Source organism: Sinohyriopsis cumingii, chromosome 4, assembly GCF_028554795.1.
Source record: "Sinohyriopsis cumingii isolate HCF-2022 chromosome 4, ASM2855479v2, whole genome shotgun sequence".
In the NCBI taxonomy this organism is placed as follows: domain Eukaryota; kingdom Metazoa; phylum Mollusca; class Bivalvia; order Unionida; family Unionidae; genus Sinohyriopsis; species Sinohyriopsis cumingii.
Genome location: NC_142964.1, coordinates 47,419,775 through 47,439,494, shown reverse-complemented (window position 1 = coordinate 47,439,494; position 19,720 = coordinate 47,419,775). Strand labels below are relative to the sequence as shown.

At 34.1% G+C, this 19,720-nt stretch overlaps 2 protein-coding genes across 2 annotated transcripts in view; both read left to right on the top strand.

Annotated features, from left to right (window-relative positions):
* The window catches only part of LOC149801106 (uncharacterized), a 249,792-nt gene that overhangs the window by 156,743 nt on the left and 73,329 nt on the right, over positions 1-19,720 (top strand). The window lies entirely within an intron of this gene.
* On the top strand, positions 6,647-15,551 carry LOC149801108 (uncharacterized). The gene is made up of 3 exons (XM_089954261.1): positions 6,647-6,777; positions 7,434-7,511; positions 14,296-15,551. Exons 1-3 carry the CDS (start codon positions 6,649-6,651, stop codon positions 14,665-14,667), a joined length of 579 nt encoding a protein of 192 aa, XP_089810387.1. The 5' UTR covers positions 6,647-6,648; the 3' UTR covers positions 14,668-15,551.

Below are 19,720 nucleotides of genomic sequence, written 5' to 3'. Positions count from 1 at the left end.
GAGGGATAACGCTATGAGGGGCTCTGTTGTTCACAATAACAGAGACTCCTCCTGAGGCTCTGTCAACATTATGAGAGTAGCTGTTAAACAGGGAGTAGTTTTTAAGTGTGATGTTATCTGTATCTTTCAAAAATGTTTCCTGAAGACATAGTACTGCAGGATCACGTTCGTTTAAGAGCAAAAGAATATCATTGTAGTTGGCTTTAAGTCCTCTACAGTTCCATTGTATGATGGTGTTCTTCATTACAAGTTTATATTGAAGATTCTGGAGCTAGGTTAGACCTTTTGCGGAGGCAATGTCTTTGGTTATTTATCTGGAGGAAGTACGGGGGTGAATTTTTTGTTGTTAGGTCTGGAGCCACCTTGAGGACATGGAGCAGATTCTTCTGCATCCATATCCTCAAAGTCTCCAAACCTATTGTGCAGTTTTATTGGGTCATCAGACCCTTTTTGCTGCCTATTTGCTGTCGTCTTTTTCTTACTGTTTGGTGATTTTGATGGTGGAGGATTGTTGAACGTTGTTTGCGTCGATGTTGCGTTTTTCTGGGCTTTGTAATGCGATATGTTCGATACGGAAGGAGATTCAGGTGGGTCTGTTTGGGTTTGAGCGTCTTTCGTTGCTTTTTGATTGCTCTTTACTATGGTTGAGAAGGATGGGCCGGGGAGTGATGTTCTAGTTTGTACAAGCTTCCTGGCCTCTGGATACGGGATGTTGGATGTGTATTTGATCCTTTGGATTTCCTTCTCCTGTTTCCATATATCGCAATCTTTTGAATTTGCATGGTGTTCCTTGCTGCAGTTGACGCAATGCGGAGTGGCTTTGCACTCGGATTCCCGATGAGAAGGGTCTCCACATCGTCCACATACTTGGTTTCTGGAACAGCGGTCTTCATGATGACCGTATTTTTGACATTTGTAACATCGGAGGAGATTTGGTATGTATACCTCAACCCTAACTTGTAAGAACCCAACTTTGACAACTTTAGGTACCGTTGGTCTGTTGAAGGTGAGTATAATGGTGTTGGTGTCTTGCAGATCGTTGTTTCGTTTGATACGAATCCTACGAACTGCAGTGACACCTTCACTTTTCATCCCCTCTACGATGTCTTTGTCGCTGACTCCAGCCAAGTCACGGCAACGAATGACGCCTTTTGATGTATTTAGAGATGTGTGTGCGAAACAAGTCACTGGGATGTCATGAAATACCTTAATTTTTTGAATGTTCTCAGTGTGTGCTTTACGTTCGCACTCCACAAGCAGACCACCTGATTTAATCTTTTTAACGCTTTTTGGTTTGCCGACTAATCCAAGTATAGTCTTTTCGATTATAAATGGCGATAGTGCGGCTAGGGTTTGGTTTCATCTTTTGATTTGATGACCATGAAGCGAGGAAACGATTCCACACTACATGGTTCATCATCTGAGTCAGTTCCCGTTTTCGTACGCTTATTTTGATTTTTTTGATTTTCCATTTTGGCTTGAATAAAAATTCAGCACCCGTGCTCCCCACCCACCAAGGATCCCAACAAGGGGACACTTTTCAAGTGTCAGGGATACACAGATGCCATACTCAGTTGATAAAATTACCTTTGATTGACCCTGAAGTTGCCAATTTCTAAGGTCGGTAAAATTACCCCCCGATTGACCCGTTAAGCCACCGCCTTCTAGGAAGTCTTCTAAGACTTGGAAAAGGGAAAGATAAAGGAAGAGAATTTAGGGGCAACGGTGGTATCAAGAGAGATACAAGGAGACAGGTAAAGAAGGTGAGAGAGTAAATAAAGTCCTCCTAGGGCTCGGCGTGACCAGCCGATTTGTCGGAACCGGGCCCATCCCGACCACCCGTCTAAGAGAAGTAGAGGCCAAAGTAGTGTGTTGCAGGGAAAGCCTCTGCTTAACTACCAGGATCCTTTCCTCCTCCGACACGGGACGCAACCCACGGCAAACAGGTTGCCTCTACTTAGTCGCCTTTTACGACACGTAGCGAGGCACCTCGGGCCAATTCTACAACCTCGGACCCGCAGGGGGCGATTTGAGGTGGACACGTTTTGCTAACCATGGACATTTTAGTCTACATTAGCGACAGAAATGAGACATATTTAAGTTGCTTCTCGGCAAATATCTCCTACCTCAGGATAGATCTGGACATGAGTGGTATCCACCGAGAGTCAACTAAGTCACTCAACATTCTATGTCTGGATGGGCCACCCATCTCTTAAAGGTCCGTATCTATGAATCTTGTTACTTGCAAAACGCATCGATCAAACTATTCTGTTACATGATTACTGATAAATTTGGAACACAAAATGCAAAATAAATTTAATGAGAACGACTTAAGTATACAAATAATTTTTTGCGAAAGATCACTCACCAAACTTTACTCAGAATATTGCTAGAATCTCAAATATCTCGTAACTGTCACAGTAATCATCTAACATTGATCGCCATAAATAATTACCAGACTTAAACATGCCTAAGTTTACTCACCTCTTACAGTCGCCGACAACGCATTTTTAAAGGTGTTGAGGCTGCGTTAGATGTATCCAAAAGTATTCATATTAGAACCGTTTTGAAGTTAACTGTTAGACAAATGTTTACTCAGTTATCAATATGCTAAACATCAGCATTAGGAATCTCAGTACCACATAATCTCAACCCTATTACATATATGTCTTGAACACGTCACAACAAAATCACAACGTACACAATGATTATATTTCCATTCTAAAGCACAAGGCTAAGAAGGGTAAAAAGTACAAATAAGCAACCTGTCACCAACAAAATCAATTCAATATGTCGCTAAAACCCCAGGTACGATGCAATGCGTCATGATTTGCGTAGTCTACACTACCTTCTTCGATGGTATGCCCACGAATGTAAAGATATCAGCGACCCTAATATGCTTTGTACTAACTACGTTCCTTCCTTCTTTATCAGATTTATCACTTTTAAATCCTTTATAAATTAAATATCATATAACCGTTATTTCGCTACCATTTGCACGTCTACATCCATATGATTTTCTTGACCGCTCTGCCCAAGTTTATGGGGCTAAAGAAATATGTTTTGAATTGTCCAATATCCTCTCATGTCTCCAGACCTTTATCTAACCAATCACTGTATGTCTGGATTTTGTACATCGATGATTAACTTTGCAGTTATAGCCGATGTATTGAATACTAATTTCACATCATAAAGAACCTATTTTTCAAATACCGCTGTTTATGTATTTATACAAGAGTTTCATTTCTAACCCATTAATTGTAACCTATTCACAACCGACTTCTGCCATATCGATATCGGTATATTTGTAATGAAATCGACTGTCTTTTGTAAAATATCATCACGTATACTCAAGTGTAACCTGTATAGTTGTTGACGTACTATCATAAAAATGTTTATATTATTGTTTAATTTGATCCTCTTTACACCTTTTTAGTATGCCAAGAAATATGTTTCTGTGTAAATCATCATTATTGAACTTGAAGGCCTTGTTATGCAATCTGGTACGTAAAAAGTCCAATTGTTAAATCAGACCTTATTTTAACATAATGATATAGTCTAATATTCCTACTGATCATATTCTTGGTGTACAATTGATGACAGTTATAAATAAATTCTTTTAATTCGTGATATTTCCAACGTAAAAGCTAAACAATTCTACAATCAGATTTAACGTATATCAAAGTTTTATATTCAGGGAGCTTTTGTCTTCTATACCATTTTATTGGCGAATCAATGTATGAAACAATTATCTTTGTATGTGTGTATGGTGAATGTATGGTTATCGTCAATTACAATAATAAACACAAATCTCGAAAACAAATCGGCAGCAAAAATATGACAAATATAAACTGATCATCCGCTGTTTTCTTTCGTGTTATTTTCTATGAACTTGTCCAAGCAGGATCCAAAATATTGTATTTAATCCTTTTTTCCACGTTTTTAAATTACAAATAATGTTATTATTTGGGCCAAAGTAAAACAACCTTTAGCCATATTACATTTACTACTGATGAACCGCTTTGTTGTGGGATTTGTCTATTATAAAAGTAAATTTTAAAATTACATTAAATTTTGTAAATACTCTCATTACTGTAATGGTACTGTTCGACATATAATGGCATTACTTATGTTGGACATGAAAGGTGAACACGAACATTATGACCGTAAAATTTAGTTTTAGTTTATTTTGATATCTCAAGCTTTTCTATCTTATTCAATAACGAGAAGAAAAATGCAATGCTATTCAAGGCTATGATAAGAATAGTAATTGTTGCCCATTTGAAGAAACTAAGCATGAATATCTCAAATCCAGCTAGATTTATTGACAAGGGTAACTGTTGCCCATTGGACAAAAATATGAATTCCTCAAATCCTACAAAGTTTCACTATACAGCTACTTTTTAAAAGAGGACAGAAAATATCTTTATTGTTATTAAACTTACAGATTTTATTGTACGATTTACATAGGCAACCTTAAACGCCTGTGTCTATAGCAGGATCAACAACTCTCTTCTCTCAGTCATGGCTACAAGGTTGAATAGGTTATACACTGTGTAACAGTAGATGACTGGCAGCTATATTTAGATATTGAATTAGTTCGAAAACGCATCTTTCAAGGTTGCAGAAGCTTCTGATGTGTCTCTGTCTGTTTGCATGGAAATCAAGCTTTGCTATCGTCATTGAAAAGGAATAAGATAAGCAACTAAAATAATTACACTTACGAATCGCCGAAGTCTACTTTGTCACATATGCATGCATGCTATTTATCCTTCGCCTTCTTCCATACATCCTTTAGGCTATTATCTTTGTTATTTACTTTACACATACTCATAATACTCCTGCTTTAAATGTCTCGTAATTCGACTTATTTTACCTTATTTTCATCAAATCAACATGGCTGAAACTACCATAAATGATTACCGCTGAATCCTACATTACTATGAAATATGTTAGAAAGAAGATGACAACAACAACTCACATTAACATGTAATGATATGGTCCCGTACAAATGTCGCAAAAATAGATAAAACTATTCCAACATTGAAGCACATAAATATAATTTGTCAGAAATCTTTATAAAAATGCTTCTCCAATAAAATACACTGGGCGCATTTCTCAGCCTATATGAAGAAATACAGATTTACTTTGCTTGGATTTCCTATAAAAGGTACAAGTTTGGTCCGTGTTACAATAATTCAAATGTATCGACTCAAAATCTAATAGTGTTCCTGTACAACTTTTTCCGATTACATAAACTGCTGCATGATTAAAACATGCTTTGGAATCAAAATATATGTCGATAATATCTTGAAATCTAGATATCATATGCTGAGGTGAATAGGAGAAGCGGTATAGAGAAAGGAAAGACTAAAAGGTATACAGGTAGACGCAACTCTATATGGAATGCAATAAATTAGAAGTGTTAGGTGGAATCTCCATGGGAACGTATACATATCGCTTGGACTTCTGAGAGTATATGTTTAGTTTGTTTCCATGAACACTCGCTTTTGTTGGTATATTCCTTTCGATGTTAAATTATGTCACAGTGGCGCCGAATTACCTGACACAGAAAATTGGATTGTATTACCATCTTTAGTACACTTTTCAGGTATGATGGAGACTTGTCCTAGAATGTCACAAGAGCTTCAAATAAATATAGACCCTTTAGATGAAATGAGTGAAAACAATGCATGCAATTGTCAATTAAACTAAGCTATGTAAATGTTATTGTATCGAGCTGGTATGTAAACTAGCTTGTTTGACGTATATAACATCATGTAAAATAAAATGCCTAAAATCCTACATATCCATCGGTTCATAAAACATTGAGTAGAAACATATTTCTGGTAATTATTTCCTCACTTTGCGGGAAAAGTATACCTACTGCTCAGCTTGATATTGCTTTACCTACATCACCTCAAAACTATTATCATTAGTAGTAGTAGTATTAGTAGTATTTATAACTATTATTGTTGATGTTTTGTTGCTGCTGATGTTTTTTGTAAAAGGAAAAGGGTTACATCCTTATCGACTATTCGCACCAGGGAAAACCTACGTTACTCTTATTATCTTTTTTATCGGAATATTTGTTTGTATACCAGCTCAAATACGCAATTTAAAGATTGTTATTTTCATCGTTTCGATCTGATTACACGCAATTTAACTGTAGTTCGAAGTAGATCTCACTTTCCTAGATCACAATGGTTGAAAATTGTTTCCAGTAGAAGACAACATACACTGATAAGATATATTATTTTGTATTTTGACTGGACTGAAATACTATTTGGGATTAATGTGATATTTCGGCTGCCACTGCTGTCTAAATACTCATGAAGCTCGATATCATTTTCAAAATAAATCATCGCTCACAAACATCAACACGCACAGCCATGTGCATTGCGTGTTTTCCTGATGATCATTCAAATAGTTTATGATCTTGACGTGTATCATTCGAATTGCTTTATTGACATAATAAGTGCAATAAATGGCTATTATTGACAAGTTCCAAAGTAATTACTATCTTGGCGATGACTGTGATGACGACGATTCACAATATTAAGATATGACATCTGATATCGTTAGAGAATTGGTAACATCGTCTTTTGTCAGTTGTTAAATATTGTCCTTCCTTTATTAGGAGCGGAAATGGAAGTGAATCGCATACTACAGAATGTGATAGTGGCACATCACATAATCCAAGTTGTTAATCTAGTTGTTGGCATCATCATTTGTGGAGCAACTTTGCATATCAATCTGATGCTGATTCACCTGTCGGTAAGTAATTGCTATCATCATTGCATGGACAATCACATAAATAGAATTATTTAACTAGTAGTAGTAGTAGTAGTAGTAGTAGTAGTAGTAGTAGTATTCCAATGTACATCCTAGTTTAACTTCAAAACGACTGACCTAAATAATACGTCCACAAACCTGAATCGCCGACAAAAAGTAAAGACACGATATATATATATATATATATATATATATATATATATATATATATATATATATATATATATATGTATATATATATATATGTATATATATATATATGTATATATATATATATATGTATATATATATACATATATATATACATATATATATATATATATATATATATATATATATATATATATATATATATATATATATATATATATATATATATATATATATATGCAGAACAGGTTTTATATTAGTGCAGTATAATACATTAAATGAATCTATGCACGTATATATATATATATATATATATATATATATATATATATATATATATATATATATATATATATATATATATATATATATATATATATATATTGGAACTGTTTACGCATAAGGGATTGTACCAGAAGGAGAATTGCATGTCACAATACCAACGCTAAATCCAGTCAATCTTAAAATTTGCCAATCTATTTTTTCAGCCCATCTTGCCTGCATTTGTTCTCGTCATCTTCTGGATTGCATCGCAATGCAATTATCAGAACCTGCGTCACATTCTTGTACGTATTCCTTTGCTGTATAAAACGCTCTGTCTGTCTGTCTCTCTCTGAGACAAATGAGATTCTACCAACTGAGTCCGACCTAGGTCGGATTGACTCAGGGCGCACATTTATGCAAACAGCATTGTTTATTGCAGCTATAAATAAAGGATGAATTAGGATTTAACCATAATACCAAGCTGGCCAATTACAGTCCATCTGTCTCCAGAAACAAGCACAATATTAACTCTCTCAGTATTATTTATGTTTCTAATAATACACTAGGATGTACATATTAAGAGTTACAATGCATGTCATAAAAGGAAATATATACAGGATATAATTGATACTTGTAGAAAGAAATAAACGATTTCATACCCTAGACTATTGTAACACTGTCTTTGATCCAGAGTGTCAAGCCCTTTATGCAGATTGTACACTATGTTTTATTCATATATTTCTTATTCATATCGTATAATCGACTATGACGAGTCTTCAGCCTATGTAGTGGACACTACTTGTGCGCTATTTAACAGTTTTATCTCCAGTTCCTGTCATATCATCTAGTCCGAACTGTACGACTTCAGTCTATTCGAGGCGTGTTTTATCACATATCAAAAATCGAAATGGTTTCTTAATAGTCATTCACTAACACTCAACCCACTTTATCCAACACTAAAGTGTTGAGACTTTAGCAGTGCACGAAGGCAGGATAATGATGTATATTCGTCTCACCAAATGTCGGCACACGTCGTCGTTCTTTGGACAATTTTGAATCTTATATATGTCCCCAATAAATGGTTTCTTGCGAGTGGTGACAAATTGGACCTTGATTATATTCTCAGATATATTTTTTAACGGATACATAAAAAGTGGTAGAGAATTAGCTCGATCTCTGATACGCATATAATTGGCTTTTATTGAGCAATTTCGAAAGAAACAATTTTTTAATCCATTGATCATTCTCTTGCCATAAACAAGACAGAAAAGTCAAAAGACAAAAGAAAAATCACATTATACCAAGATTAAGGTTACCTTTATGACTAATAGCAGTATGTTAATCCAATCTAAACTTTTGCTTTAACGACGTCTATTTTGTGGCATCAATGAAAGTAAGTGGTATCTATTTGCATATAGCCCAGTGTAGAGAATATTGGGTTCTTTCACATCGTCACAGCTGACACTTAAGATCGCGATTTCCTTACATTCAGAAGACGAAATGTTGTATGACTTTATATTTTTAATCTTGAATCTAAATGTAAGTAAGTCTTCAATTCCATACGTTGCGTAAAGTGTGCATTTGAAATAAAATATTTTTGCTCTTTTTCACTGGTAATGTTTCTTACACAGTCCTTGTTTTATACACGAGATCTTTCATTTTCGAGGTCATGCTAAAAGTGTTCCAAATAATACCTTTCTTAATTGTAAGATTGATAAGTGTTACATAGGTTCGTGTGTATACAGATTGGCGTTACTTCAGACATGCAACTCTCAAAAGCCTGCTAATCGTTTTTTTAAAATGCATTTTTTATATTAATTATTGCACATTCAGAATGAAGTATGCTCATTTTCATTTCCATCGCATTTGATAACTGCTAACGTTCGTGTAATTTCGACTATTCCAAGTTAAAATCTCGAGAAAATTGGAAATAACATTTCTAGTAGCTGTTGGCTGTAGGCATCGCGTTGTTATTTTAACACCATATATAACGAAAATGTCGGTATTGTTCATGGAAGTAACTCAGAGGTATGCCAATAATAGTTGCAATCAATACTTACTATGCTAGAGAGTTTTGAACTTGTGTTTGTTTCCTACTACGTGGAACTGTTTGCCGGGTATGTTAAAACATGTTGACACGTATTATTGCTGTTGTATGACACTTAAAATTCACAAACTGTAAGTTGTTGCTTAGTAACCTGACATAATGATCGGTGTGATCTTCGGGTTTCAAATCTATCTGCAAATTTATTAGAACTAGTAGACGGGTTGCAGCTAGCGTCAGCTTACCATACATAAAACAAGGCTGTAAAACCTTTCTCGAGTCTAAACAACTCTCAGTTTTCGAAAAACAGAACATAACTTTTTGGAAGTAAAACATCATTCCTTGAAGAAGTTAGTCTACGTAAAGAATGAGATGGACTCTATTCACGACTTCAAGAGCAAATATGTCTCTCACATCAAATTCTAACTTATAACTAACTCCAATTTCTGAGATTAGCTTCTCTTTTAAGGACCAAATATTTATAATGTTTTTCACATAGTTAAGAAATTAAACTATGTTTTTTATGCTTCAAATAAAGAACAAAAATCTCAACATTAAGAGTAAATTGTAAACGATATTACTTTTAAAGAACATGAAAACAATATAAAACAATATAAATAAATTACATGAATTAGAAATGATAACGAAACATTAGTGAAAGTCCGTGTCAAGAAAACTAAAGGAGACAAAGTGGAACATACTGCAGTTAAGAATGAAGATTGGGGAATTGTTTCAAACTATTTATGTAGTTTGAAAAATAAAATCTATACAAATAAGAAGACCTAAATTTAATTAAGCGAGACGGAACATTGACAAAACATCAGTTAGAAATTCTAACGGAAACTGAATTACACAATTAATAAATTAGACTTCAATCACCATTTAGACGCAGTTGATCTTGAAGTATCACTGAAACTTACAGATGTTCTTAACTTACATCACACACAATGAAATTTAACGAATGACATTATTACAATAACCAAAGCAACAGCAAATCGTAAAATGTAACTATTAATTAATACAGTTCGGTTCTCGAAAGCCCTTTGTGTAGATATTATTGACTATTTTGTAAAAGCAATTCATTTTGTCTTTAATAATGGTAAGCAATCATAAACTTAGATGGATTGTTCTTTTATATGTATCTTTGAATGAGATAAACCAATACAATTTTTAAAAGCCGAAGACCCATGTATGTATTAATAAACTAATGCTATTTAGTATCATATTGCATTGGAAATCGACTTCAACATAAACTTCCATCAGTTGCAAGTACTGAGGAAAGGAAATTTTATCAAAGACAGTTGAATAATAGAGAATATCCGTATTATTTATGTCATTATTTGTTAATCGAAAGCATGCAGGTTAACTGAAATTCTTCTTTTGAACGATGTTTAGAAAGCGTTTGATTATGTTGCATTTTCTATTATTTCATTGAATAAGATCAAAAGCTACTAATATTTACCAACGCTTTCCACGTGTTTGTCAAGGCAATTTATACAAATATTAAATAACGTTTCATAGTAACTGAAAATTATTCGCCGTGGTTTAAAATCAAGACTTAATTTAGACAAAGTGATCTCACTCCTCCAAGCTTTATTTCTTTATGTGCGGAGATGCTAACTCATTCGATTCAGAGCATCCAACTATTAAAATAATTAAATTTAAAAATTATAATATATTATTTCACTGTAAAGACAAAGCTCTCCCCCTTTCATGGCTCATAGATGTTCTTAGAGTCAGCTATATATAGTATCTACCAATATTCTAAGTGTTTAAGTTTCTGTATCAATGCTGAAATAAATAATGTGTAAGGATAGGTTGTACAAGTAGAATTAATATATATATACTTTCAAGAATGTTATTTAGATTGCAATGCATCTTATATTACACATTGTCCTATTACATTTCTCATAGGGTTAGATGGACTAGCTAAATTATGAATGCATACATCGAGTCGTTAAATCCTTACTCTTACCCAAGGAGTTAATTTTACCACTTGGAATAAATTTAGTTAGGCAATGTTTGGTCCCTTATTTCTCCCCATTTACTAACTGTACCAAAATACGCCTAAATTTAAGCTTCAAGAGTTTGATGCCCTTTTCCATAACTGTGTGCTGGGTGGTGGCAATGATTGATTGATTGATTGATTGATTGATTTTATTTTTAACGGCGCATCAGCACTGTAAGGCTATTATCGCCAAACAAAATGTTATATGTATCATCTTTTAAATATTATGATAAGTCTCATATCGACCAGCATATTGAAACACAAATAGTTGAAATTAAAACGGTAAGATGGTAACGGTGAAAAATAAAGCTTCCCGATCAACGAGAGATGTAAATGTTCTATGTTAATGAAAAAGGATGAAAAGGTATTAAAATGGGACGGCATATATATTGCATAAAACTGCACAAGATGACAGCATAAAAGTTAGAGTTTAGAGTACATATTTACAGCTTTCAGGAACTCTATAATACAAGTAATGTTTATAGTATCAAAAAGTTCGTTCATGTCATGCACAATGTAATAACGATCGCGCGTAGGTTGCAGGTCAAAACACTCTATCATAAAGTGCTTGACAGTAAATGGTTCATTGCAAGAAATCACTCTGGTGGGTCTTCACCTTTTAGTATGTGGGAGTGGGTGATCTAAGTATGACCAATTCGGATTCTTGCAATGACTATCTCCTCTTTACGAATGGTTCTGTAGGAAGGAGTCCATTCTCCTAGAGTTGGCTTGATTGCGTGAAGTTTGTTATTTACAGCTTCATTCCATGACGAGTGCCACTTCTGCCGAAAGGATTTTCTGATACTAGGTTTAAAATCAGTATACGGTATTTTAAAATCAGATGGTTCTAGAGGGTGGTGGCAATAATCAAATCAAATGTAAAATTTTGTGCAAAGAGTATTATGTATTATTAAAGGTAATATGGCTAAGAAGACTGATCACCTCTAAATCTCACATGAAAGAAATTTAAACAGCTTATTTGGAAAATGTAGGAAACAAGTTCTTTTATAACAGAATTTATGAAAAAAGTGAAATATATCTTGAATCTATTTAGAACCGATGCATTCGCAAAATATATTGCATCATATAATACATTTACTAATAAGAAATCAGACGATTTTCCTAAAACCACAATTAGATAATCTAATATTAAAATTGTAATTTCTAGTCAAAAGTAAGTGCAGTGGGTAAAAAGGAATTTTCACATATAAACAATTTAATCAATGTAAACTGTATACGGATTAACGTAGATATGTTTGTAATAAGTTTGGAATGCAAGCATGCATTCTAAAGTATCAAGGCATATTTAGCGCCATCCACTCGTGTTATTAACTTGATACAAAGATCTACTCTAAAATAAATAGTCTTTAATAATATCAGTCTTTATTGTTGCTTATTAAGGAAAAAGGGTACAAGAACAATATGAGAGTGTTTGAAACCATTCATTTATTAGTTGTTGAATACAGAGATGGTTTCAAACAATGATATCCATAGAAGTGTACAAAAAAGTACGTTCTTACCAACAACATCTCTTATAGAACAATTGGGAAGTCTCTACAATCATGTATCCTTTTGTGACGATGTCATAGAGACTTTATCTTCTCATATTTGAAACTGAGGCATTATTAAAATATTTTACTGGATTGAAAGGAGAAAGGGTAATCATCTGGAAGAGTTTCAAGTTTCAAGTTTCAAATAATTAACTTACTTTTGGAATATTAACCCAAAACAAAAGACATACATTGATCAATCTTCATCTGTGGTAACTACAACTATCGAGCTTGAGTGTAGATTTAACTGAAATAGCCAAGATGAACAATGTAAAAACAAATTTACGTTTTACAATATGATATAAATATTATCTGTTGTGCATGGGAAATGATTGATAAAAAATGGCACATATATCCATCTTTTGAATCTTTACAAAAACACAAATATAATTTAGATGCGGCCCAGACATATCTATATATGATATAAGGAATGTACGCATTGACTTATGTACGGTCTCATTTTTGCGCTTTTATTGAGTGTATTAGATTGGAAAAACATGTAACTGTTTTGCATACACACCTATCGTTTCGGGCGACATATTGACAGAGACGGACACCAATATCTGCATACATGTATATAATGGTTACACTACAAATGTTATCTACCTCCTTCCGCCTAACACGCTCTACTAAATGAATTTGAGACCTTTTAGTTATTAGCATTTAACATTCCCTCTCTTTTTCCGTTTCCTATTTAGCACATATTAAATTCTGTATTGGGTCTAAATTAATAATATCGCATTTATAAGGATATGTGAGATAGAGTTGTTTCTAAATCGGATTCAACTATAAATGGTGAAGAATTAGAAAATAACATATTGTGTAAAAAATTAACAAATATGGTCTCAATTAAGTTTTTTGATAATGTTGTGCTATTCCTTCACAAAAGCTTACGCTTAGCAGCATTGCAATTTGAAATAGCTTAAATTAAACTGAGTAGAATATTTGTTTAAAAATGACACATTGGTCGCGTTTACTTTGAAATAACAATAATAAAATCAGTTGATCTAGCTTAATGTCAAGCAGCATCTCGTAAGAATTTGTTTTCATTTGTTTAAAAGTTTACCCGATTTTAAATATGTCTGTAGAATAAAGGTAATGAAAACGAACTTCTGGAATAAACCAAACATGTACAAGTTCATTTGGTTTTCAGGTTCTAGTCCGACGAATTCATTATGTCTCTACCTAACCTTATGTATGAAGTGTTGAAAATAAGACATCTTATATTTAGGGTACATTATTATATGATGGTTTATACTTTTCCATCCTTTCCTTTCAAGCTTTTGTTGATAAAAATATCAGAGGTTTTATTTGTATTATGAATAACATTTATTAACCACTTAATGTTTTAGTATGTATTGTATAAGGTTATACGTGTTTATAAAAAGATACAATATAATTGAATTGAACCTCGCCTGGGGGTGAACAATGTATTGATTTGTTTTTTATATTGCTCATTTCTTGCATATTTTATCTAATTGCAGGTCCACTTTAACTGTATCCTAAGTATCTTGTGGTTCGTGGCCGTTTGCCCAGTTTTCATAATATCAATTATCGTACCCATGGACTCGTACAGATATCCTTTTTCAAGAGAGGTTGACGCCGTCCCCATAGTCGTTGCCGTTTTCAACGGCATCCTGAGTTTCAGCTCAATAAGTTTTGCAGTCTGCGCAATCTGGAAGGCTGCTCGAAATGTTGCTCTCAATGCAAAACTTGCCACACTGCAACACGTCGGTGGACATAATCACTCCAACTTCCCATACAACACAAGAAATACGTTTGCAGACAATAATGGCATACGAAATCCTCAAGCCACTTATGTTCAACCGATGTGGACAATGGTAACGGTACCGTAACAAGGAGCAGTTGCGTTTCATACCCAATTTTCAGCATCAGATTATGCGAGTTTAACCAATTTATATAGGTATAATAAACGTTCCAATTATCAAACTGTATACAGGCTTTAACTTTCAGTGTTCCACTAAATTTGATCCAGATAATGTAAATATGTTACAAAATGATTGATACAAGAAATCAAAATAAAAGCCTCTAACATTTGTGAGAAAAAACATATTAAGTATTGAATTTTTTTGTCTTGAAACTTCAGAAACAAACACTAATCTTTATAGATAGGAAATAAAACCAAACCACTCGACCATTACAAGAATTAGACAAGGCAACAAAAAAAAAATAACAAACAAATAATATCAGAATATTTCTTTCAGTGCCTTAGAATATTGCCTGGGACAAACGAGTAGAACAAGAGTGTTCATGGCACAGCTTGTACGCGTTTGCATATACCACTGCATCAGCACTATTAGGCTATTTAATGCAAACAAAACGTTATGTTCATGATCTTTTAAAAATTATAAAAGGTCCTATACGGACAAGCGATATAAAAGAATAAATGGTTGAAATTAAAACGGTAAGATGGTAAAGGTGCAAAATAAAACTTCCCGATCAACGGGGGATGTAAATGTTGTATGTTAATGAAACATGATGAAGAGGGTGTTAAAAAAAGACGGTATATATATTGCATAAAACTGCCTAAGGTGATAGCATAAAAGTTAGAGTTTAGAGTAAGTATTTGCTGCTTTCAGGAACTCTATAATACGTGTGATGTTTATAGTATCTAAAAGTTCTTTCATGTCATGCACAATGTATATGCAGGTTATAAATCAGAATATGTTATTTCCGCTATGTGTTTACTAAACTTTGAATAAATGCCACATAAAATGTTGCTATATCTTCAACAGCAATATCGTAAATCAATCTTAAAATGTACAGGTGTATAGCTATAGTTCCCAGTTGACCATATGTAGGGATGTGGTTTTATTTATATCTGACACTATGCAGTTTATGAATCTACGATATATACTTATAAACATGCGGTACTGACGTTAACAAACACCAATTAAATCAGTTCCATTTTCATTTAATGTAATTGTTTGAGGTCAGATATGTTATTGTAGGATAATAGTCTTGTGACCCGTTTCGAAATGTGACCTCTAAAAGATGTTGAAGGATACTCTTGCTATTTATATATATTCATTTTTTTTCTTCATGACAGTGTTATTCACTAAAGAATCATATCGAGTCCTTTCACAGCACATTTACTACATTTGAATATCGAGTCCTTTCACAGTACATTTACTACATTTGAATATCGAATCATTTCACAGTACATTTACTACATTTGAATATCGAATCTTTTCGAATCCCCAAAGCCGAACATTTCGATATTATAAATACTCAAACGCAATTATCCATTTCTGCTCTCTCGTTCTGATCACTGAACACAGCATAAACTAATGAATATTACTGTATTGTTTCTATCAGCTTGTTAAATGGGACAGTCACACAAACATTGGAAGCTCTGACCAGAACAATGGTCTCCAATAAAGCTAAATCAGTACTTTAATTGATAATCACCTCTTGTATTACCGTCATTTACCAAGGATTGTCCAATGGTATAATGATGAGCTTTCAATGTAGTTTAAATTGGAATGCTTTTAGAAACTATGTTTAGACAATTTTAAAATACTGTGGATGTTTTTCTGTAATTTGGCATATGCAACACGCTGCTAACGTGTCATTCTCAGTAACACTTGTGAATAACCATTTATCTGGTCCTTCGTCTGAAGGAAATTTAGGGAGACTAATTCTGATTCACTGAGGTTATGAAAGCAATATATTACGTTTTGCATATGTAACGAGAAAAATGTGTATTCAAATAAAAACAATGGGACGATATTGATTATGACTATACCTAACCAAGAAGATCTGAACTTGAAATGTCCATAATGCAGTAGTTAAAATCAGGCAGTGGCGGACTGCACAAGGAACACAACTGAAGACTACGTGGGATATTCTACAGATAGAATAATAATAATAATAATAATAATAATAATAATAATAATAATAATAATATTATTATTATTATTATTATTATTATTATTATTATTACGTTTCTCTATTTTGTTGAATGAATTTTGAAAAGCAGTTGTTTGAATAGGTGTGTGTGTGATTAGGTTTTATAACGTAGCTTCAATAATTTTTCGGTCATATCGCTACGATATTTGTAGTGTGGCAATTTATAAGGATGTCTAGTACTGGGGCATCATGCCGCAGACATGTAACTTGGTGTCCCACCTAGTCACATTATCCTGATACCAGGCCGACCAATCCTAACACTAACCTCGTAATGCTGAGCACCAGCGAAGCAGCTCTTAGTACCAGTTTTGTAAATCTTTGTTATGACTCGGTCGGGATCGAACCCACAACCTCCCGCTTCTGAGTCGGACACTCTAACCACTTGGCCACCGGAGCGGTTTAAATAGAAAGCGGCGGTCCCATTTCATGAAATATCAGTTACCTTTGTATAAAGTTAAAAAGAACTTATTACCCGCAATATCTTACGTCCAATTTAGTCAATTTCCTCTGACCTGTAACTTAGTTATTTTCTCTTTCTTGGTAATATTTGAAATAACAGGTGAAGTATTGGATATCTGATAGGCATCTTTGTTTCAAGTCCTTTATTGCAAGATGTTGTTTGTTGTGAATTATTAGCAAAATACGTTTAGTATTTATTTTGAAAACGTTGCTTAATCTATCTATTTGCTTAGAAAGGGCGGCCAAATTAGACGACATATCAGTATCATTTGTATCAGTTTAAGCCTCCTCAATACAATAATTATTTTTTCTGGTTTCATACATTTAGTTAGGCCGATTTGATAAATAATTATTTTTTAGGTTTGCCTATTTGTTAGAAACTGACCACATTTGATTGCGTAGCTGCATCATTTGTATACATTCGAATATTGTTATCCCTAAATGATGCTATCAAGTTTAGACCACTTTCAGTTGATGGCAAAGGATAAAAAGCTCTAAGAGTTTATATGTTGAGTATCAGCACCCCTATTTCAAGATCAATAGCATCATTACAATGAACTTGAAAGAATTTCAGGTCTGTTTGCAAGAATGCTTTCAGTCGAGTTTGTTCTAATTCTATCCTATGCAATTTGGCTGACATCTTTTCGAAGCATTGTTATATTTAGCTGTTGGCAGGCACCTTTATAAAAATTTGAATGCATTTTAAACCAGGATGTTCATTCCAAATAGTAGCATATTACGTTCCCATATTTTAGGGAAAATATGCCACAAGGTATTTGGTTTGTTTTTAGTTACAGTTGATGGCGGATTTGCCTAGGTTTGTTTAAACTTGAAAGGCCTGCTGACCGGGTTTGATTGATTGATTGATTGTTTATTTAACGGCGCATCAGCACTTTTAGGCTATTTAGCGCCAAACAAAGTGTTATTTGTATAATCTTTTAAAACTTATAAAAGGTCCTATATCGACCAGCGATATAAAAGAACAAATGGTTGAAATTAAAAACAGTAAGATGGCAACGGTGCAAAATAAAGCTTCCCGATCAACGGGAGATGTAAAAAAGATGAATAGGTATTAAAATGGGACGGTACATATATTGCATAAAACTGCACAAGGTGATAGCATAAAAGTCAGAGTTTAGAGTAAATATTTACAGCTTTCAAGAACTCTATAATACGAGTGATGTTTATATTATCAAAAAGTTCTTTCATGTCATGCACAATGTAATAACGATCGCGCGTAGGTTGTAGGTCAAAGCACTCTATCATAAAGTGCTTGACAGTGAATGGTTCATTGCAAGAAACGCACTCTGGTGGGTCTTCACCTTTTAGTATGTGGGTGTGGGTGATATAAGTATGACCAATTCGGATTCTTGCAATGACTACCTCCTCCCTACGAATGCTTCTGTAGGAAGGAGTCCATTCTCCTAGAGTTGGTTTGATTGCGTGAAGTTTGTTATTTACAGCATCGTTCCATGATGCCTGCCACTTCTGACGTAAGAACTTTCTGATACAAGGTTTAAAATCAGTATATGGTATTTTAAAATCAGATGGTTCTTGTATGCATGTGCTTTGACCGATAACATATTAGAAAATCATCAACGTATAACGAGCAATCCACACCAGGAGTCAAACACTTGGTGATGCTATTAATTTTGATGTTAAAGAGCGTCACAGATAAAATACTGCCCTGGGGCACACCCATCTCTTGTTCGTGCACATCTGAGAGGGTAGAGCCCACTCGTACTTTGAATTCTCTGTCTGAGAGAAAGTTGGATATGAAAGAGGGCAGACGGCCTTTTAGACCTAGATCGTTCAGGTCATTTAGTATCCCGTACTTCCATGTCGTGTCATAGGCCTTTTCTAAATCAAAGAAAACCGCTACTAAATGTTCTTTCTTAATACATGCATCGCGAATGAATGTTTCTAGTCTAACCAGATGATCATTGGTGCTCCGGCCATATCGAAAGCCACTTTGGAAAGGAGATATTAAATTGTTAGTTTCCAAATACCAGACAAGCCGAGAATTGATCATTCGTTCCATTGTATTGCACACACAGCTGGTGAGTGCAATTGGTCGATAGCTGTTGGGGTCTTCGCTATCTTTACCGGGTTTGGGGACTGGTATTACAGTTGCTTCTTTCCAGATTTTTGGCACATTACCAGTAATCCATAAATCATTGAAGAGTTTCAAAAGAGATGTTAATGATGATTATGGAAGGTGTTTCAGAAACTGGTAATGTATCTCGTCAGGCCCAGCGGATGTATCATGGGCCTTGTCTAAAGCCTCCCTAAGCTCCGATAGTGAGAACAATTGATTATAACTTTCCGAGTTGTTGGATGTGAATTTTAAACGTGACTTTTCTTTTTGAGTTTTAAGTTTTCGGAAGGCTTCTGAATAATTAGATGATGAGGAATTTTTCGAGAAACTGTCAGCAAGAATATTTGCAATGTCACGTTTTGAACTAAAGTTGTTATTGTTCAGTGTCAGATGTCGGAGAGGGTTTTGCTTTCTCTTTC

Coding starts and splice junctions, on each gene's coding strand:
- LOC149801108 (XM_089954261.1), top strand. CDS start 6,649: ATGGAAGTGAATCGCATACTACAGAATGTGATAGTGGCACATCACATA. Junction 6,778..7,433: donor TGATGCTGATTCACCTGTCG/GTAAGTAATTGC, acceptor CTATTTTTTCAG/CCCATCTTGCCTGCATTTGT. Junction 7,512..14,295: donor AGAACCTGCGTCACATTCTT/GTACGTATTCCT, acceptor ATCTAATTGCAG/GTCCACTTTAACTGTATCCT.